Here is a 21,656-nt window from a genome sequence, read left to right on the forward strand (position 1 = left end):
GGACAGTAAGGAGCCTTGCACTCATCTAGGGGAGACATGAGTGATGATGCCTGAACTGGGGTGTGGTGCTTTAGGGGATGAGAAGTGCTTGTGAATGGTATGCATTGGAGGGAAGAAGTAGACAGGTCTGTGAATGGATTAGGTGTGTGGGAAAGAGAGGAATCAAAGCTGATGACGAGCCTTCCAGAGGGTTGTAACTTTTAGAGTTGAAATTACCATTTAGCTAAGAGCAGAATCGTCACTACATAAGGCAGGATTGAGCAAGGTGAATGGATTTGATAAATTAAAGTGCTGCTCGTGAAGGATAGTATATTCGCTTTTGCATTTGAGCTAACAACTTTTTATTGTAGAGTTCAGATGTAAAATGAGATCATAGGTTTTTCACCTCATCTCCAAAGTCATTTGGAGATAACATTTTTGGCAAGATCTGCCATTTAAGTCAGCTTGTCTTAGAAATAATTTATAACTTTATTTTTAAATTGATATTTTAGGATATTATCCCAAGATGGTCATAATTGTACTTTATTTTACTATAATTTTTGGGCTGGGAGAAATTAATCTTTATATAAGGTGACTTAACGGTTTATTACTATTACCATTTACCTTTTTTTAGTAAATAAAAATCATTTAAACTTAAATTCAAATGTATATTATATAGAGAACATAACTGATTTAAAACCATGTAAAATATCTTCTCTTGCCAACAAAACATTCAGTTTTTCCGTCTTTGTGAAACCTTGAGTCAGAACGTACTAGTGAGTGAGTGTGTTTGTATGCCAGCGGTGTAGCTGAACCAGACAGGTCTGCAGCACAGTGGTTTATTTTTAGACACTGGGTTGCCGTTTTTATCCTGCAAAAATATTCATCAGTGTCGTGCTGACAGGCCATCAGTTTTATAAACGTGCCACACAGGCCAGATTTTATTCTTTGTCTCTCTTTCCCTCCAACTCTCTTCTTTTCCCCTTGATTTGTTCATATAGCTGTTTGGAGGAGGAGATTGTTTTTATTTCATGTATTAGATACTTCAGTTCACAGATTTTTAGTACCATACAGTTCACTCACCTATCTGCAGCTGCTTCAGCGTCCCTACTCATCCATTATGGGAAACTGTTCTGAGCTTAAGGCAAGAAAGAGAGAAGCATGCGTTGGAAGCTCTCTGTCTGGGTCCATTCAGTTTTTGGCTGCCTTCTTCAAATATTTTATGTATATATGTGTGTGTGTGTTTATTTCCTTATCTTACCCAACTAACGACTGGCATCATTTTGCATGAACAATAGCTGCCTAAGACTAGGGCTTACCCCATGTGGCAGAAAGCCTAGCAGTTTACATTGAAAATGAATCCGTCATTATCTCTAAATACATACAACATCAATCATTTAATTTGTTAGGAGACTCTTTTCTATTCTAGATGCTTGAGTGGCAGATACAACCACTATAGAAGGAGAATCCCTGCAATCAAAAGAAAGCAAGGGGAAACTCATGAATATAGTAAATTTATTATTATTATTTTTAAATACATCTTTATTGATTTCAGAGAGAGGGAGGGAGAGGAAGAGAGAGAGATAGAAACATCGATGATGAGAGAGTCATCATTGACTGGCTGCCTTCTGCACGCCCCTGACTGGGGATCGGGCCTGCAACCCGGGCATGTGCCCTGACCGGGAATCGAACCTCAGTCTCCTGGATCCTAGGTCAACGCTCAACCGCTGAGCCACACCCGGCCGGGCTAAATTAATTTTTTTAACAGTGCATACTCATGTCTCATTTTCCTAAAAGTTCAGAGTTCCAAAGTAGTTTTGGTATTTACTTGTCCATCTCTCCAACAAATGTTTACTAGGTAGATACTTAAGGTCCTAACACATTAATAGCTTCGATGGATACCTCAGCTTGGAAAATAGGGTTCCTGACTCGTAGAGCTTATGGGTATTTTCAGGAGATAAGACTTACATATGGACATTCACAGACATGGTAGAATAGTATACTAGGAGAGAGTGTAGGCACAGGAACCGGAAACTTGGGTTTACAACTTGTGCTTATCATTTCCTAGTTTTGTTACCTTGGGCAAGTTGTTTAGCTTCTTTGAGCTGCAGTTTCTTCATCTATAAAACTGGTATATATCTCAGAAGTTACTGTAAAGGTTAAAAACAGGTGATGCTTCTTTAGCAATATGCCAAAAATATAGAGCATCATGCATAGAACATAGTAAGCACATAATAAATGCTAGTTAATTTACAATAACAGAAATAGCAATAATAATAATCACAAATGAATCTTCTACCAGTATTGTATAGTCTAACAGTCAGATGAGTGAATTAAGGTAGTTAATAGATCAGGGTTTTTATTTGTCTTTAAGGACAACAAAGGAAAGAGGCAAACAGAGAGCATCTCATTCCACAGTCCAGTGTATAGAGTAGGTGAGAATAATGGGGTGGGAGTAGGTTGAATCCCTAAAGCCTGAGCAAAGGGTCAAAGGAGAAATTGAGGGTGTGAGTTGGGCCCAAGATGGCTGTAGAAACAGTTACCCCTGATTTCTGCAACTAAGCCTTACCATTAGATGTGATTTGGTCCAGAGCTCTGTTGTATTTCAGTCTTCCCATTGCTAAGCCCCAAGCATATACCTTGCTCAACAGGTACCATTAGAATCCTTTGCTCTTAGAGAGTGTCTTTGTTTGTTTCTTTACTTGGTTATCTCTTGAATTAAATGAAGGAAGAATTTCCCAGCTTCAGTACTGGTCTTTTAATGGGCTGAGTTTCCAAGATTAATTAAGCACATTGAGGTAGTGTCTGAATAGCTCTTATAGAACAAACGTTATGACATGGCCTGTCTATTAAAATTTCCATACGGTTTTTGGTACACATTCTGTCCCTAATTAGAAACTACCTGTCTGTCAGAATATAGGCGTAGTCCACTCTTAGGAAAACCTGGTGTAAGAAAATATAAATTTACAAAAATAGCTAATGTGTGGGAGTTTGCATTCTAAAAATATTCTTAAGGCTTCCGTTAATTTATTTGGGGGAGTTTGCCTTATATAATGATTCAGAGAATAGATTTGATTTGTACAGTGTATAAGTGTGGGATCACAGTCACTCTTTAAAGGGTAAAGTTACTTAAATATACTTTGTATTGAGGATTTGGTCATGATACAGTGTCATGCTCATTCTCTTTAACAGGGACAATTGTGTAGTCAGATAGCATATGACAGAGAGGACTGTGGCCTGTTAAAGGCCAAGAGGCCTGCTGGAGCCTTGCTGGTTGAGCAGCCCCTATCAGAAGGAATAAGTAGATTCCATCAGACAACAAATTTAATGTAAAATGTTACAGCAGCCCTCATTTTCAGTAAATACTTCTTAATTATTATTATGCTATATGGTATCTCCCAAAGTAGCGCTGTTGTATTGAAATAAAACCTGAGTAGAAGGCTCCCAGGGTAGACCCAGGTCAGAGAGAAGTTTATGGGAACTTTGAGTCTATTTGAATCTTTAAATGCTAGAGGAGGAGCTCATGATCATAAGGTACGTTGTTGATAGAAATTACCCTCCTAGAACAAACCACCATCTCTTAATGCTGAGTTTTACATCTTTCTTTCTCTGAGTGCTTGGTATTTTGGCGAAGCAGTAAAAAACCCACTGTAATCCCCTTCTCTCCACCCTTTTACCCCTTTTGACTTTTGGTAAGTCCTGTTGTTGTTTTCTGCAGTGTACCTCTTTGGTGTCGGGTTGGGAGAGGTGGACTGAAGTTGTAAGTGTACAGTGGGCAGTGGCTTCTCACTTCTCAGAAGTGGTAGAATAGGTCCAGTTCTTTATTTTGTTTCATTTCTGGAAGGCCTAAGTATATTAAGTGCTTTTCTATCTTGGGTTTTACATGCTAACTGAACTAAACAGACCATCTCACTGTGGCAATAACCTGATGGGGGCTTCTGCAGTATAATTCTGTTTAAATTAGCATTTAAAGAATATAATTTTATTTGAATTTTAAACTTTATAAAAACATTATATAAGAAATACATGCAATTATTATAGAAAAGCTAGAAAATGCCCTGCCTAGGAATTGAACCCACAATCTTTCACTGCACAGTACAATATTCAACCAACTGAGCCACTCCAGCCAGGCCATTGTATTATTCTAAATCACAGTCTGACTTGACAGTACTATGGATGTGTATGTTTTTAGAAATTAAAGATGAGCGAGAAGCCATTGCTATGATTTTATATCCATCATAGTCATGGAATCATAGGGTCTTGGCTGTACATTTAATATATGACTACACTTAAAAGATGCTGAAACTCAGGCTCAGAAATGTTAATCACTGGTCCAGGTTCATTTAGCTAGAATATAGGTTTCCTGACTGCCAGTCAGCTCTCCACTATTTTATGTGGAATATAATCTAAAACTGAGAAGAATATTGTTGGATTACATGAAGCTCCTTTAAAAAGATTTGGTTGGAAATGTATCTCATTGAGTGTTCATTTTGAAAAGGGTGATAATTGTTGAGTTGCTCAGCATAATTTCATTGGCAGTCATGGGTTTTCCTAAAAAGTAGAAAGGATCCAGCCAGATGTTGTCTGACAAGAGGGAATTGTGCTTCCATGGTTTTGGCTCTTCAGGGATGAGTTTAAAACAAAACAAACAAACAAAAAACTAGTAGAAAGAATAGATTAGCGTTCTCTTTCTTTCCTTCCTTAAATTTGTTGTTGATAATAGTCCTCAAGATACATATCATAAATTGTGTGTAAATTGTTTTTTGGGGAGGCTATTTTGAAGTTCTTGACCAGGCCTGCATCAGGTATGACAAGTGGATGAGCTTGATTTCTCCTTGGGGTAGGGTACCTAGGGATGCTCTGAGGCCTCTGGCTGAAGCATCAACATTTAGGCCTTTAGGGAAGTGTTTAATCTTTGAAAACAAAGAAATTATTCACTAACAAACTCTGGCTCAAAATAGGACTTAATTGTAGTGTTACTGTGAGAAACATAGTGGCTTCAAAGCAGAATAGTTTCTCAGTAGGGAGGGACTGACTTCTCAGAGTGACTGATATCCAAGGACTCTTTGTTTTGGAGGAATTTACCCACTTTTTATCTGAAGAATGTTGGTTAAAAGCTTAAACTGGATGAATTAGGTTGAAACGAGCCAAATAAGCTACACCATACCCTCCCTATATATCTACCTTGGTGTTTATAAATTTGGGCCATTCAAAAGAAGTTAATTATTGTAATTAGCAATTAGTTCCCATTCCAGCTCTTTCACTTTACCAGGCTGGAGTTATATATTTCAAGGACACTCATGTAGTAGGCACTGTGGTCCTACTAGTGTGTTTGCATACTGTTTACAAGCTAAAGGAATATTGATTTCATTATTACTCCACCAGTTAAATGTGTAATCATAAGGTATCTCACAAGCTAACATTTCTTATTTTGAGCTACAGGACTGTTCCAATTTAGACTTGTTGAAGTAGCCTCAAACTTATAGGCATTAACGAGATGTAAATTTCTTACAAAGGAGTAGAGGCAATGTTAAGGTTTATGTTGAACGTAAAACAACTGCATAGGCTGGACAGGTCTCATTTGAATGTTAACTACTGCACATTAAGAAGAAAATAAAGCCAGAATTACACTGCATATCAAAGATAAGACTCTCGTCTTATTCCACCAACCCTTTTTCCTTGCCATATGTCATGACCTAATTAAGCATTAGGATTAAGAACAAGAGAACAGATCAGGGAACTCTGGTTCTATTTCTTTACTTCCACTTATTCTGAACTTGTGTACATTATTCAGCCCCTACTCATAGAAGGGGTTTGACATCGTAGAGGCCACATAGTAAGCCGGACTTAAGGATTGAAAGGTGGCTGATGGGGTTGGGGAGTAAAGAAAAATGTCATTCTCAATATGAGGAGTGACTTGGGCACAACATGAGCTGATTCCCTGGCATGTTATATTTGGGAAACACCAGACAGATTGGCTTTCATTCAGTGTTTTTATGGCTGAATAATGTTCCATTGTGTGGTTATACCACATTTTAAAGGTCTGTTCATCAGTTGATGGGCATTTGGATTGTTTGCACCTTTTGGCTGTTGTGAGTAGTGCTGCTACAAACATTCCTGTACAAGTTTCTGTACAAGTTGGGTTTGGCATTCAGATTAATGAGCAAGGAGCGCTTTGTAGCTTGTGTATGCACAGTGCATTATTGCTAAATGTGACTGTTACAGATGGTTCCAGGTTTGTAAGTCGGTGTTCTTTTGTGTAGCGGGTTCATGTTCTGGTGATTAGATTTAAGATGATGTGATCATGGGCAAGTCACTTAAGGTCTCTGAAATGGTTTCTTTATTTATAAAATTAGGTACTGTAATAAGATCTTATTATGTGTAACCCTCACTCATCTAGTTACTGGGGAAGTTACTAATTGTACCTAATATAGTGTTGGGAAAATTAAAACTGTGTCTGTTTGCTGCTGTGTTTGGCACATACTAGGTACACAATAAATTTAGATACATGTAAAAGTGTTGTTCTACCCATGGGAACAATCCAAACTTAGGTTCCTCCGTATTCTGTTGCGTAAATTGATGTTATTGATTGGAATTTTACTTCCTGAATTCAGGGGATGATGCAGCAAGAGAAATAGCAATTTCTTTTCCTTTCTTGATCTAGCTCTTGGTAAAAAGCTATTATTTACTTACTAGCTGCTTTTTAAAGAGATTTTTTAAAAAAAATGGAGGTAAAATTTTCAACATGCAATTAACCATTAATCATTTTAAATTGTACAGTTCAGTGGGATTCAGTACATTCACAGTGCTATACAATCATCACTTCTGTCTAGTTCCAAGACGTTTTTATCACCATAGGAAACACCATACCCGTTAGGCAGTCACTCCGCATCCCTCATTCCCTAGTTCCCTGCAACCACTAGTCTTTCTCTGTTGATTTACCTATTCTGGATGTTTCATGTCAATAGAGTCACTTTGTGATGCAAATCTGGCTTTTACTTAGCATAATGTTCATACATATAAGGTTCATCCACACTGTAACTCGGGCCAGTACTTCATTCAGCCTTTTTATGGCTGAATGATGTTCCATTGTATGGCTATCCCACATTTCAAAAGTCTGTTCATCAGTTGATGGGCATTTGGGTTGTTTGCACCTTTTGGCTATTTTGAGTGTTGCTGCTATAAACATTCCTGTACAAGTTTCTACTTGAATACCTGTTTTCAGTTCTTTTACATATATAGAATTAGTAGGTCACATGGTGATTCTATGTTTATCTTTGTGAGAATCCACCAGACTTTTCCTCAGTGGGTACACCATTTAAATTCCCACCAGCAATGTAAGAGGCTCCAGTTACTCCACATGTTCTCTAACACTTCTTATTTTCCAGTTTCATTTTTAAAGAAATTATGGCCAAACTGGTTTGCCATTGTAGTTTTGATTTTCATTTCCTAAATGATGTTGAACATTTTGTCATGTGCCTGTTGGCCATTTGTGTATTTTCATTAGATGAATATTTGTGCAAATCCTTTACCCATTTTAATCTTGGGTTGTCTTTTTGTTGTTGAGTTGTAGAAGTTCTTTATGTATTCTGGATACTGGACCCTTATTAGATATATGATTTTCAAATATTTTCTCCCTATTCTTTTTACTTTCTTGATATTGTCCTTAGATGTACAAAAAATTTAGTTTTGATGAAGTTCAACTTATTTTTTACTTTGTTGCTCGTAGTTTTGTTGTCATAGCTAACCTTTGTTGCTTTTAAATTTTCCTTTCTATACCCCTTCCACTTTCTAGTGCTCCTTGGCTATTGCTAACATTTATTGAGCATTTACTATGTGCCAGGTCCCATGCTAAGTACATGATATACATTGTCCCATTAAATCCTCAAACAGTCCTTATGGTGGGTACTACATTAACATTTTTAATTGAATCTTTACAATGATTCTGTTGGACAGAGTATTGCCTTGTCTTCACTTTACAAATAAAGAAACTGAGGTAATAGAGGTGAACTAGCTTCTGATAGATGGCAGAGTTGACATTTGAACCTAGACTTGAACCTTGCTGGTCTCATTTTAGTGCCCGTGTTCTTAACCACTTTATATACTCTCTTTGTACTAAAATAATAAAAGCCTAAAGTCTTTCCATTATGGTTTTACTAGGCCTGTGATCCAGAAGTAGTAGCTTCTTTGTTCCCAGCCAGAATTCCTACTCTCATCAAGCCCCTTCCATGTTACCCTCACATTTGGGGTATTCCCAGAGAAAGCCACACAGCAGTTTAAATCCACTGAATCACACTGAAGCCCAGGATTGATAGCTTTTTAATTTTTATACAGGGGTTTGCATTTTTAAAGAGGATGTGGTATTATCTGAAATGAATCATTATCTGGAAAGGTTTTCAGTTAACCAAGTCAAGTGAAAAATGCAGGCAGAAGATATTTTTGGGTTTTAGTGCCACCAGAAGGCATTACAAGTCCTTGCCTGGAAGTCAGCCCAGGGGATTAGCTGCTTTCAGCAGATCCTGCTTTTCACAGCTTCTTTCCTCTCTTCTGAACCTATAGGTTGTTTTTGAATGTTGTTGTTTTGCTTTTTTGTTTGTTTGTCTTGTTAGTTTTTTAACTGGCATGCTATAACTATCTGCAGTATTTGGTTGGCTCAAGAGAAGAGAAAGGAGGGCTGAGAGGGCTGATCATTAGGGAACCTGGGAGGACTGCGTGGGAAAAGGGGCCTGTCTCATGGGACAGTGTATTTGTATACCGGGCATTTTCTTTCTATAGAATATACTGTACTTGAAAAAAAAAGTGTACCTTTCCCAAACCATGAGGTTGTGGGAAGTGCCCACAATATCTGGGTTGATGCATAATCTGTTTTTTTGCCTGTAAAAATTTTTATTACAATATGATTAGAAGAACAAGCTACAGTAGTCTTTTCTTATTTTGCATCACTTGCACTGATTATCTTTAATAAAAATGCAGGAAGTTGCTGCTGTTTTATTAACTCACAGCCTGCATGCTTCTCTTTGGTCTTGTTAGATATGAGCTGGCATGTGTTAGACTACGTTAGCATTTGCTCTTGGGGGACTTCAGTGGTTTCTAAATTCAGCACTGCTAAGCCAGTCCCTGTTTGCTTGAATCAATGGAGACTGCTATTTTTAGCAACAAAAGGGAATTGAAATAGCAATTTTCTTTCCATGTAATAGATCCCCAAGTGGAATACTGATGCAAGCTCTCTGTCATTTTCTGTTCTCCCCACCCCCAAAAGCACTTGGAGGAAAGGCAGCTGTCATGGTTTGCGGCAGTATTAATCTTTAATCAATCGAGTGTTTTCTGCATTCAGGTGTTCAGGGGAAAAAAAAGGGTCACGACAAGGAACCTGCCTGGAATAACTAAGCTCTTATGCATGGGCTCTGCAGTCAGAATTTAGTAGGCAGTGGCAGGGAGTAGACAGAAGAGCTAAAAATAGCGTGTTTGCTGCCAGTGCTCCTTTATTCTAGCCTATTTTTGATGTTTGATTTTGATAAGTTGATTGGGTACTTACTAAAAATATCTGTTCCTAGCAAGTTGAGGACAAAAAGAGTAGAATATTTTTAACCTACACAAACTAAAGTATTTTTGTTGACTGTATAAAATCTGGAAGCTGAGCCCTGGTCAGTTGCCAGTATTTTATATAATCTGTAACAAGCTAGACACTTTTGGATGCCAAGTTGGGATATTCTTTATATTTGTCATTTTCCATGTTCTCAGAGGCTTGCAAATTTGGGTTCTGGTATTGTATTTATATATGAAGTCATAGCCTTTTTTATTTCCCCCCTCCCCGCTTTATGTACTCCTGTAACCTGTAGGACTGTGGGTAATACCTGAGGCTATTGGTTATGGCCAAAACCTGTAGCTTTTTTCTGTGTATTGTTGAAAAGTACTTTAACTTATCCATTTACTTCATAGCACAATGAAAACAGAACACCCAGTGTTCACTGAAGAAGCAAAATCTTAATGACAAGAATAGTGAATTGTCACTACTTCTGTAATTTGGAATGCTGTACTAAACCAAAATGCTTCCTCTTCCCATCCCCTAATTCTGTCCTGGATTTATTAATTTCATATCCACCCTGCCTCATTGTGAGTGAAGCAGCTCCCTCTAACACTGAAAATTACCTCTTTTCAAGGATAGCCTCAGAATCCTTTCAAAATGTATATCTACAGATTTATCATAAAGTGAAACTTTGTTACATTTTTTAAAATTTTGTTTTAGATCACTGATTCTTGATGTTGAGAGGGATTGAAGAGCATACTGGGTTGTGTACAGTAGGTGATTGGGCATTATTTCTTTAAAAAAAAAGTGGGTAAAGCAGTGGGCAATGTCATAAGAGGCTAGTTTTCCATTCATAGTCTCCTTTTATTCATTCATCCAGCAAAACCTCATTAATCATCTGCTTTTGCCAGGCACTGTGCTAGCAGTTAGACTGTGGTGGGAAATGAGTAAAGGAAACCTCATTTTAAATGGGAGTAAGGAGCCCTGAAGGAGGAGCTGTCAGGCCCTACCACTACTCTTCAGTTTCATGCCCCAGGAGGAAAAAGGATAATTACAGGGAAGAGATGACCGTGTATTTCCAGCATCCAGTGTCTCTACTTTATCACCCTAGTGGATGGAAGGGAGATTTTCTCCTTGCCTAGCAACAAGCCCAGCCAATGGGAAGCCATCACTACCCTGCACTCTCACTTTCTTTCACGGACTTTCATTCAAAACACTCCATCTTAACTGCCTCCTTTTTCTCTATTAAGTAACTTCCCTCTTCTTTGTTTGCTGGACTTGCCTGTAGCTTTTGTTGTAGTTTGATTGTCCCAAATTGCAGTTCTCTGCTATTCTTGAATAAGCCCATCTTTGCTGGTAAAATAACTTTTTTATTTTTAAGGTCAACAGGGGCAACTGAGACCCTCATAGAAACCTATGTGATGAATGCCATTATGAGGGAGTACAGAGTGTAAGGGGAACACAGAGCTCTGAGGCCTTGTTAGTCTAAGGGTTAAGGAAGCTTGATGGGAGAGGAGATATTCAACTGAAGACCTCAAGGATGGGAGGAAGACACTGGTTGGAGTGAAATTGAGAGTAGAGGGAACTGAGAGGAGAGAAAGGTTTTCTTTCTTTGTAGTGACCTGGAAGAGTGGGGTTGGCGGAGCTTGAACCAGGCTTTGAAGGGAGAGGAGATGAGGTTATGGGGATCTTGGAGAGAGCAAAAAGTTTATCACAGATAGAAGGAAAAGGAGAGAGTTGGAAACATTAGAAAATGTTTATCCTTCATGTGTGAAACATTAGTGAATCAGAAACAGGAATATAGTATAAAATTTGAGTCCCCATATACTCCTCGGCCACTACAAAATACTCAGATGAAAAGTTACAGAAATGTGTGATTAAATTAATCATGAGGTTGGAGGAACTTTCATATGATGCTTAATTTCACATGAGTTCTACCATAAATGTTTAAATCCACGAGTTAATAATGTTTCTTATAAATAAAACCACAATGATAAAAACACATGGGTTACCTTTGGAAGATGCTAGGGGACCAATTTATTTTGAAAACTGGTAAACAAAGGAGAAAAAAACCAAACATTTATCTAGTGTTCTCATGCAAACTCTGTATCATTTTAACCAAATAACTAATAACAAATCATTTCTCTATGGAAATATTCCAGCTAATAAATGAAGATGGAATGATAGAATTTAAATATCACCATTTTGCAATATCTAATGAAATAATGTGTCATCAATAGCTGCTAATAAAGCAAAAAGAAAGATAATCAGAAATATGTCTCCTGGTGCAAATAGGCAATATTACTTATAAAGTATTCTTACCAAAAATCAAACCTGAATTTGAGCAAGCATCTATAGCCAACCACTAGGGGACAGAAGGGCTTGTTAAATGACATCAGGGAATGCAGTCAGCAAATGCCAGGCTGGGAAAGTATAAACATATTACCCGATATTTTCAACAAATAGGGAGGAGACGAGGAGAGGGAGAAAGAGGAGGGAAGGAAGAGAGAGAGATGGAGATTAAATAGATAAATAGATATAGATAGGTAGATGGATAGAAAGAACCTATAGATTAAAAGAGACTTAATAGACATTAAACCATTTTTAGGTATGGAACTTAATACAGATTCAACGAAATTATTTGAAGTTTTTGAAACATTGGAGAAATTTCTATACTGACTTGATATTTAATGTCAAGGAATCATTACTTACATTTTTGGAATGTGTTAATGGTATTGTGGTTATTTTTAATAACATAGATAGTGAAATACTTATAATGAAGTGATGGGCTATTTGGGATTCATTTCAAAATAATCTGAGGTGGAAGGGAGCTGGTGGGGATAAAGCTGATAAGCAAGATTGAGCTCGGGTTGATGATGGGTGAAGCTAGGTCATGGCTACATGTGAGTTTGTTACACTGTTCTCTTTATTTTTGGATATGTTTGACTTTTTAAAATTCTAAAATGTTATTTGAAACTGGAAAGATGAAGGCCAGGCAGGAACATGATGAAAATCTAAGATTATGAACGACATGGCTAGAAAGAATATGGATATGTTTGATGTATTTCTGAGTAGTAAAAGTGGGGGCCATCTCATGTAAGAACTGGTTTTAGGACAAATACAAGAAAATCCTACTTTACACCATAACTTGTTTTCCATAAACTGTAAATGGTTTGGAAAAACTCCTAGAGATGTTTGGGGAGCATCCCTAACCCTTAAGAGCAGACAGCTGTGCTCTGAATTTGTAACAAATACGACTTCAGTATTTCAGAGATACTATGGTGTAGGCTAACCCATTATAATTATCAAATGTTTCTGATGCCTAAGTGTTTTGAGCTTATAAGAGGAATATGCTTTTCCATAGAAGAAATAGATGTTATTCAATTTTCTTACTACCTATAATTTAAAAAAATTAGTTTATTGAGGTATAACAGATACTGTGTGTACTTAAGTGTATACAGCTCAATGAAATTACACACACACGCACACACACACACACACAAATTACCCTGAAATATCCCTTGATGCCCCTTTCCTGTCATCTACCCCCTTACCCAATATTCTGAATTCTATCATCCGTAGATTAGTTTTGCCTTTTTTTAGACCATCATAAATGGAATCATAACAGCTTGTACACTGTTCTGTCAGGGTTTTTTGACTCAACATAATACATCTGATTAATTTGTCCATGTTTTGCATATATCAGTAGTTTGTTCTTTTTTATTGCTATTTAGGATTGCATTGTTTGAATGTTTTAATTTACATATTCTCCTGTAGCTTAATATTTGGGCACGTCTACCTACTGTGCATGAACGAAGCTTCTGTGGACATCCTTACTTCTTAGGAATTGCTAGGTCATAGGGTAGGTAGGTACATGTTTAATCCTGGACATAATGGCAAAATAGTTTTTCCAAAATGATTGTACTTTGGAAATACAGTGCCACCAACAATATATGAGAGTTCCAGTGGCTTCATATCCTTATCAACACTTGGTATTGCAGTCTTTTTCATTTTAGCCATTGCGGTGGGTTTTCCAGAGCTAAATTTGAACCCTGATACTGCTCCAGGTGGTTCAGATTTACATCAAAGTATTGCCAGGTCCTCTTGTGTTTGATTGGTGGGTCCTAACTATATATGATCAGTTCTTCATTGTAATTCTTAAACTAAACTCTTACTTTTTCTCTTTTCTCAGTTGTCACAGGTAGTACTGATGGAATTGGAAAATCATATGCAGAAGAGGTAGGTCATTTTCCAGACCTTTCTTTTTGTTATTAAAAATACAAAAACAAAATAAGTATAAAACTTTCTCTCCTGGTAAGTTGGAATTGTGAAAAATTTAGTGTAATTTTATTTTATATTGTGTATAAACAGTTTTTGGTTTCTATTTATTTAAATTTTATTTTTTCAATTACAGTTGACATTTAAAATTATATTAGTTTCAGGTACACAGCATAATGGTTATACAGTTATATAATTTACAAAGTGAGTCCTCTGATAATTGCAGTACCTACCTGCCACCATACATAGTTAATACAATATTATTGACTATATTCCCTATGCTGTACTTTACATCCTCATGGCTATTTTGTAACTAACAATTTGTACTGCTTAATCTCTTCACCTTTTTAACCCAGTCCTCCCAGCCCCCCTCCCATCTGGCAACCCTCAGTTTGTTCTCTGTATATATGAGTCTATTTCTGTTTTATTTGCTCTTTTATTTTGTTTTTTAGATTCCACCTATAAGTGAAATCATTATGGTATTTGTTATTCTCTGTCTGACTTATTTCACTTAGCGTAGTACCCTCTAGGTCCATCCATGTTGTCGCCAATGGTAAGATTTCATTCTTTTTTATGCCTCAGTAATATTGCGTTGTGTATATTACCATACCTTCTTTATCCACTTGTGTATTGATAGGCACTTGGATTGCTTTCATATCTTAGCTATTGTAAATATTACACTGTAATGAACATAGAGTTTTGGATTTCTTCAGATGTATACCCAGAAGTAGAATTGCTGGGTCATAAGGTAGTTCTATTTTTAATTATATGAGGAACCTCCATTCTGTTTTCCTTAGAGACTTCACCAATCTGCAATCTCACTAATAGTGTACTAGGGTTCTCTTTTTCCCACATCCTTGCCAACACTTTTATTGTTGTTGATTTAATGATGATAGACATTCTGACAGGTGTGAGACGATATCTCATTGTGGTTTCAGTTTGCATTTCTCTAATTAGTGATGTTGAGCATCTTTTCATGTCTATTGGCCATTTGTATGTCTTTTTTGGAGAAGTGTCTGTTCAGGTCCTCTGTCCATTTTTTAATTGAATTGTTTATCTTTTTGGTGTTGAGTTATGAGTTCTTATAAATTTTGGATATTAACCCCTTATCAGATGTATCATTGGCAAATATGTTCTTTCATTCAGCATATTGTCTTTTTGTTTTGTTGTTGGTTTCCTTTGCTATGCAAAAACATTTTAGCTTTACATAGCCCCATTTGTTTATTTTTTCTTTTGTTTCCCTTGCCTGAGAAGATATTTCAGAAAACATATTACTAAGAGAATTGTCAGAGAGCTTACTGCCTGTGTTTTCTTCTAGGAGTTTTATGGTTTCGAGTCTTACATTTGAGTCTTTAATTCATTTTGAGTTTATGGTGTATATGCTGTATATGGAAGTATATTGTGTAAGAAGGTAGTCTAGGTCCCCCCCCCCCATTTTTTGCATATATTGGACAGTCCTCAGTTTTGAACTGTTTTCCAAAAGGTAGATATATTATTATATAGGCTATATTTCCAGGCCAGTTTAGGGTATCATTTTCATCAGAAGGACTGTGATTGACAGAAAGATATTGGCAACACAGGCCAAGGATTCAAAATCTCTGTAATGTAATTAAAGGATAGGAAACCATAATAGTTCGAAGACCATCATACAAAGCAGGAACCTTGGCAGTACTCTTCAGGTAAGCTTCCCTGCCTTTCAGTTCCATGAAGGCACCCACAGCCCAGTTGTGATGAAGCTCCTGTGATTTACTGAATCTCTCATTTGTCATTGCCGAAGGTTCTTTTTAAAGAATCCTCCTTTGTTTTCCCTCCTTTGTATCAAAACTACAGAAAAGTGGCAAGAAGACTATAATGAACACCCACATACCCTTCACTGGGATTCATCAAGTATTATTTGCCACATTTAACTTTCTTTATTATAATTATAATTTGGTTGGACCGTTTGTGAGTTACAGACATCATAACAATTCACCCCTAAATATTTAGCCTGAATCTTCTAAGACCTAGAACGTTCACCCTTATAACCACAATACAGTGGTCAGACATAGAAAGTTTAACTTGATACAATACTATTTATATAACATTCAGCCCATATGCAGATTTCCCAATTGCCCCCAAAACCTTCCTTATAGCTCTTTTATTTGTGGTTTCACATCCAGTTAAAGATTATGCATTGCATTTAGGTGTCATGTCTCTTGACTGGAATAGTTCCCTAGTCCTTTTTTTTTTTTTTTTTTTTTGTAACAGTGGCATTTTTGAAAAATCCAGGCCAGTTGTTTTATAAAGGTTTCTCATTTTGGATTTGTCTGATTGTTTCCTCATGATTAGATTCTGGTTAATCATGTTTTAGCAGGAATGTGACACAGGTGCTGTTGTGTGCTGACTTTATCTTATCAGGAGACACAAGAAGTCTACTTGTTTCATTATTGAATTCGTTAAGACAAATCATTTGGCCCTGGCCTGGTAGCTCATTTGGTTAGAGTGTCTTCCCCATACACCAAGATTGCAGGGTTCGATTGCCGGTCAGGGCACACAAGAATCAGCAATGAATGCATCAACAGTGGAACGATAAAAATTAATGTCTCTCTCTCTCTTTCTCCCCCCCTTCCTCACTCTCTAAAATCAATAAATAAAAAATTTTAAAAAGATAAATCATGTATGAAAATGCTGCCCACCATAATTCTCCATTATAAAGGTACCTTTCCCCTTTGTAATTAATAAGTAATACAGGGGGCAGTACTTTGAGACTGTATGAATATCCCATCATTTCCCAACAGTTTTTCACCCAGTGGTTTTAACATCCATTGAAAAGTTTTGCCTAAATTAGTTATTGCTGTGGTGGTTTTAAAATGGCGATTTTCTAATGATACCCTTCCTTCTACACTTATTAGATGCCACTTTTCTATAAATAGAGCTTTTCTTTACCCTTCCCCCCTAATTGAAAAAACAGCAACATACCAGCTTGGACTCATGGGTTCTTTAGTGGTTTTACAAATTTAACAAATTAAATTTAACAAATTATTACCAACCTTTGTTATTTTTATTAAAAAATGTTCCATATCTTCTTATTTGCAGTATTACTTATTACTTAATAAAAATCAACTTTAGGATTTAAGACTGGAATATTAGTTTAGTAAATCACTGGTGAGAGTTCATAGCAGCTAATTTATGGCTCATTTATATGCTGTCTGGAATAGTTCGCTAAAAGTTTTGTGTGTATTAGTGTTTTTCCTCTGCCCCTCTATGTATGTGTCTCTGGAGTAGAAACCAATTTCCTGTAAATCTTATTTGTTCTACGCAGCACTCATACAGTGCTAGGTAAGTACGTAGAAGGTGCTCCTCAGAAAATGCTTTATTAGTTTTCCCAGTTCACTCTCTTAGTTCGTTGTCCATGAAGTATAATGCTTCAATAAAAAATTTAAAGTCGATTCTGTCTTTAGGAATTCCTAACATTTTAACTATAGTTTTCTTTGCCATCCCTCCAGTCTTTATGTATGCTGTCTGAATAAAAACTTTTTCTAAAGTTAATTTTTAAATTATAGAAGTGAAAGATAATTTTGATTTTAAAAATTCAAATAGTATAGACAGGCACAAAATGAAAAGTAACAGTCTTCTTTGTCTAAAACCCTTTGGTATTTATATACTAGCTTGATTTAGAAAGATAACCATTTGGGGAATCCTTTTGTAAAGTCTTCATTTCGGATTGCCCATTCATTATACTTGGGTTTGTTTTTTTAATTTCGATTATCACATGGTCAGGTTTTCTTAAAATGAGAATATATCTAATGTCTGTTTGCAAATGGAAAGCACAGGTGTGATTGAACTGTTTGGTGTCTCTTTTGCTGTTTCAGTTAGCAAAGTGTGGAATGAAGATCATCCTTATCAGCAGGTCGCAGGATAAACTGAACCAGGTTTCCAGCGAAATAAGTAAGTGCCCACATTACCCTCCCCTCCCCTCATGATTAGAAAATGAATACAAAAGCTTTTTCATTCTGTTAACAGGCTATTTTAAAGGTGGGTCATCAGTTTTTCAGATTAATATTGGGCTATTGTAATTTGCCTAAAATGTCTTTTATAGACTCATCTAGTTTGTAAGGAATCACATTCTCTGATTATTTTATTATGTTTACTTAAACATTTTCTGTTGCTTCATTTCAGTAATCTCATATGTTTTTTACTCCTGACTTTATTGTCTCTAAAGTGTGTATTATATATGATTGAAGAAAAATGCAATAGGTAGCATATATACATGCGACAGGGAAACTATTTTGAATTTCCTTCTTAGTCAGCTGTGCTTGAAACCTGAATTATATGGACAAAGACTTTTTAAACTGACATCTAATTAACCAACCAGATGGATAAGCCAGTGCTTGTCTGTATCCTTGGGAAAACTTACTGACTGGTGTTCCCAGTAGGGAGCCTGTGGCTGGTAGGCTTCTCGGTATGATATTTGTACATTTTTTTTTCTTTATTTATTGATTTGAGAGAGAGAGATATCGATATGTTTTTCTACATATCCATGCATTCACTGGCTGATTTTTGTATGTGCCCTGACCAGGGATTGAACCTGCAACTTGGCATATCGGGATGATGCTCTTCCCAACTGAGCTACACAGCCAGGGTAGACGCTTGTGCACTTTTACACCCACAAGTCAAATTATTTACTTATGAAGAGTCAGTTGTGTTTGTTCCCAAACTCACTTATGCTAGGTGCATTTGTTATTAAATATTCTGTAAATTGATGCAGTCTTGGTGTAAAAAGGAGAGTTCTACAAAAACTAAGTTGAATGCTCTGAAAAACAGAAAAGCGAGTTCTTTGAGAAATTGGCTATGGAATTAGGGTCTAACAAGACAAGTGTAAAATATTGTAAAAATTTATAAAAAGCAAGAAGAAATTTGCTCTCTGATTATTTCATTTGTGTTGAAGCTTTCGCTGCACTTTAAAACAAATGATGCATCATGGGTGTGGTTTAGGCAAGAAAGACTGGAATTCTACTCAGCAGATCTGAACTCAAAGATAAGGCGTTGGCCCTACACAGAAGACTGGGGAATGAATATATTTATATATGGTTTAAATTAAAATAAAATGGTTATAATGTGTATTTAGCATTTTGTAGGATTCGTTGCTTTAACTGACTTCTCTAAGTATCCAACTAACAAACGGCCCCAATTCTTTGGAAAGAGGGGATTTCTAGTGTATTTTATTATTATTTTTCCCACCTTTATTGAGACATAATTAACATATAAAGTTAAGTAAGTTTTAAGGTGTACAACACTGTATTTTATTAACATTACCGCTTACCACTAACATTTATATAGTACTTTATTATTTATTTATTCCCTCACGTGTGTTATCCCTTTGATCCTTCAAGCATCCTCGTGAGGTATATATTTTTGTTGTTATTTCTTTCCAAACCAGAGCTTGTTCTACTGGACAGGTTGCACATAGATGCACTTCATTTTTAGGTGAAAAACGATTTTTATAGATTCCTAATATTAAGTGTGTTAAATTTTTTTTAACCCTGCTGAGAGCACAGATCTTTACAAATGTGAGCGTATGGTATATAGATATACAAGAAATCTTTGGCATTTAAGGATTTTAACTTTTAAGGTTTCAACTACGAAATGCCACTCTGAAGGTCCAAGACACAGAGTATTTTGCAATTTTGCTGAGGTGTGAATTTGAATTAAGCTGTGACACTAATGAGCCTAGGTGTAGTTACTTAGATAGTAGTTAACTTTGCATACTGTCTGGATCTTAGTACTGTTTTTTTTAATCCCCACCCAAGGATATGTGTTTATTGATTTTAGAGAGAGGAAGAGAGATGTGAGAGAGAAACACAATACAATATACAGATGATGTATTACAGAACTGTACACCTGTAACCTATCTAATTTTATTAACCAGTATCACCCCAATAAATTCAATTAAAAGAAATAACTTTTCAGTCAGTATCTAGTCCTGACTACATGAGTATATTTCATATGCTGAGATGATTGTTTAATACTTGTTCCACTAAATGTGACACAGGCAGGCTGATTTTCTTGCAGAAATAAACCCTTTTGTAAATGAAGACAAAAAAAGCTCTCTGACGTCTGTGTTTTTGGACCTCACTCCTGATTCCATTTTCTGTACCAGTCGGTTTAGTCAGGTAAAAAGTCTAGCAAGTTACTTTCACTAGGCTGACTTGTGTCCTCTGGCCCAGCGCTTCCACTCACTGGGCGGTTAGACTCCTCCTTCCTTACTCCTCCCTCCCCCCCCTCCTTCCCCCCTTTCCCCCCTCCCCCTCCCTCCTCCTCCCTCCTTCCCTCCTTCCCTCCTTCCCTCCTTCCCTCCTTCCCTCCTTCCCTCCTTCCCTCCTTCCCTCCTTCCCTCCTTCCCTCGCTGACCAGGAAAGGAGGGGACTGAGAAGGGAACCACAGGCTGAAGGAAGAAAACTGGGGCCTTCCTGGCCCCTCCCACCTTCCAGCTCCCCACTGTCTGTATGTAGACTTGGGGAGTCCAGGCCTTTCGAAGTAATTCCTTGTGAGGGTGGAGGGCAGCCCACTCATCAGTGAACGTTCTTCAGAAAAAAATGAAAAAGATTATATATAATTTAGTAGGGAACTGAATGTTTGCCAACAATGGTTAAGTGCTTTCTCAGGATTGACTACTTTGATGAAATTATAGTTCTCTGTAAGGATATCTGTCACCTGTCAAATTAAGACAAACTGAAAGTCATCGCACATGTAATAACCTTGTTTTATTATCATTGTTAGCTAGGATTATTAACATATTAGGTATTTTTGTCAATTTTGATTTGAACTCTGAGCTGAGTTTTTACTTGCAATAAAGCACAATGCTAAGGAGACTAGCTTTCAGAACAACGTAGTGGTCTGCAGAAGACGTATAAAGATGGTGATATTTACAATTGTATTGTTATGTGGTAAATCAGATTGCATACAGTTCAAACAGCTTCAATTAAAACACACACATTTCTGTCTTTGATTAGAAACACACACATAGTGTTTCTCTTCTTTGTAATTTATCTCAGGTGTAAAGCTTTAGGATGACCCTGTAATTCTATGACTTTCTCTCTTGAAACGCAAAGCTTTTAGAAATGTAAATTTCATTGGTTTATAGTTCACCAAGGAATAGGGTAAGGTAAGAATACCGGTTTCACCTTTTCAGTTTTTACCTGTTATCAAATCTGCAGTTACAATGTGGATTTGACCAAATAAGTTTGTCCCACAGTTTTCTGATACACTATCAGTAGCATTAGTATAATGCTTTGCTATATTTAGCCTGTTTTATTTGCATAACACGATGAGGCATTAGTGAACATAAAGACCTTTCTGTTTTATGTTTAATAAAACTAGAACCACATGATGTTAGGATTAGAGAATTAATCTGATGCGGCCCCTAGATATATAGTAGCAGAAATAACTTTTTGCCCCTTGAGTTCGTTCACATAGTCCAGGGTTAGGAACCAGAAACCACCTGGTTTGCCTCTACTGGCTTTGCCTGTGGTACCTTTACTGTAGAGTTAGCTTCCTGCTCTAAGATCCCCAAACTTGTCAATGCGCCTGGCCTTCGGGAAAGTGACATTTACTACTTATAAAACAGAGACTCCACAAGCCATGGAGGTACCAGGAGAGGTTCTGGGAGGCTTTTGAAGCGGTTTCCACAAAAAGGAGCGCATTCCTTGTTCCTTCCTCATGGGCTTGCCATGCCTAATGAAATGAGATTTACCGTTAAATGAAACATTTCTGGCATGGTCATGGTTACAAATTTGTTTTCTCTAATTATAGCCTGGTAGGGAGGATAGATTCCTGTTGAGCCTGTGCAAATCATCACATTGTCATGTGAAGTGAAAGAACTCTAAAGACGTGT

General features: G+C 36.8%; 1 protein-coding gene across 1 annotated transcript in view; it reads left to right on the top strand.

The window, feature by feature from the left end:
• The window catches only part of HSD17B12 (hydroxysteroid 17-beta dehydrogenase 12), a 112,813-nt gene that overhangs the window by 18,415 nt on the left and 72,742 nt on the right, over positions 1-21,656 (top strand). Inside the window, exons 2-3 of the mRNA XM_081154700.1 lie at positions 13,698-13,744; positions 17,635-17,710. Of these exons, the coding sequence (XP_081010826.1) occupies positions 13,698-13,744; positions 17,635-17,710 (123 nt within the window). The remainder of the gene's footprint in view (positions 1-13,697; positions 13,745-17,634; positions 17,711-21,656) is intronic.

This window comes from Miniopterus schreibersii (genome assembly GCF_964146895.1).
Source record: "Miniopterus schreibersii genome assembly, chromosome: 12".
Lineage (NCBI taxonomy): Eukaryota > Metazoa > Chordata > Mammalia > Chiroptera > Miniopteridae > Miniopterus > Miniopterus schreibersii.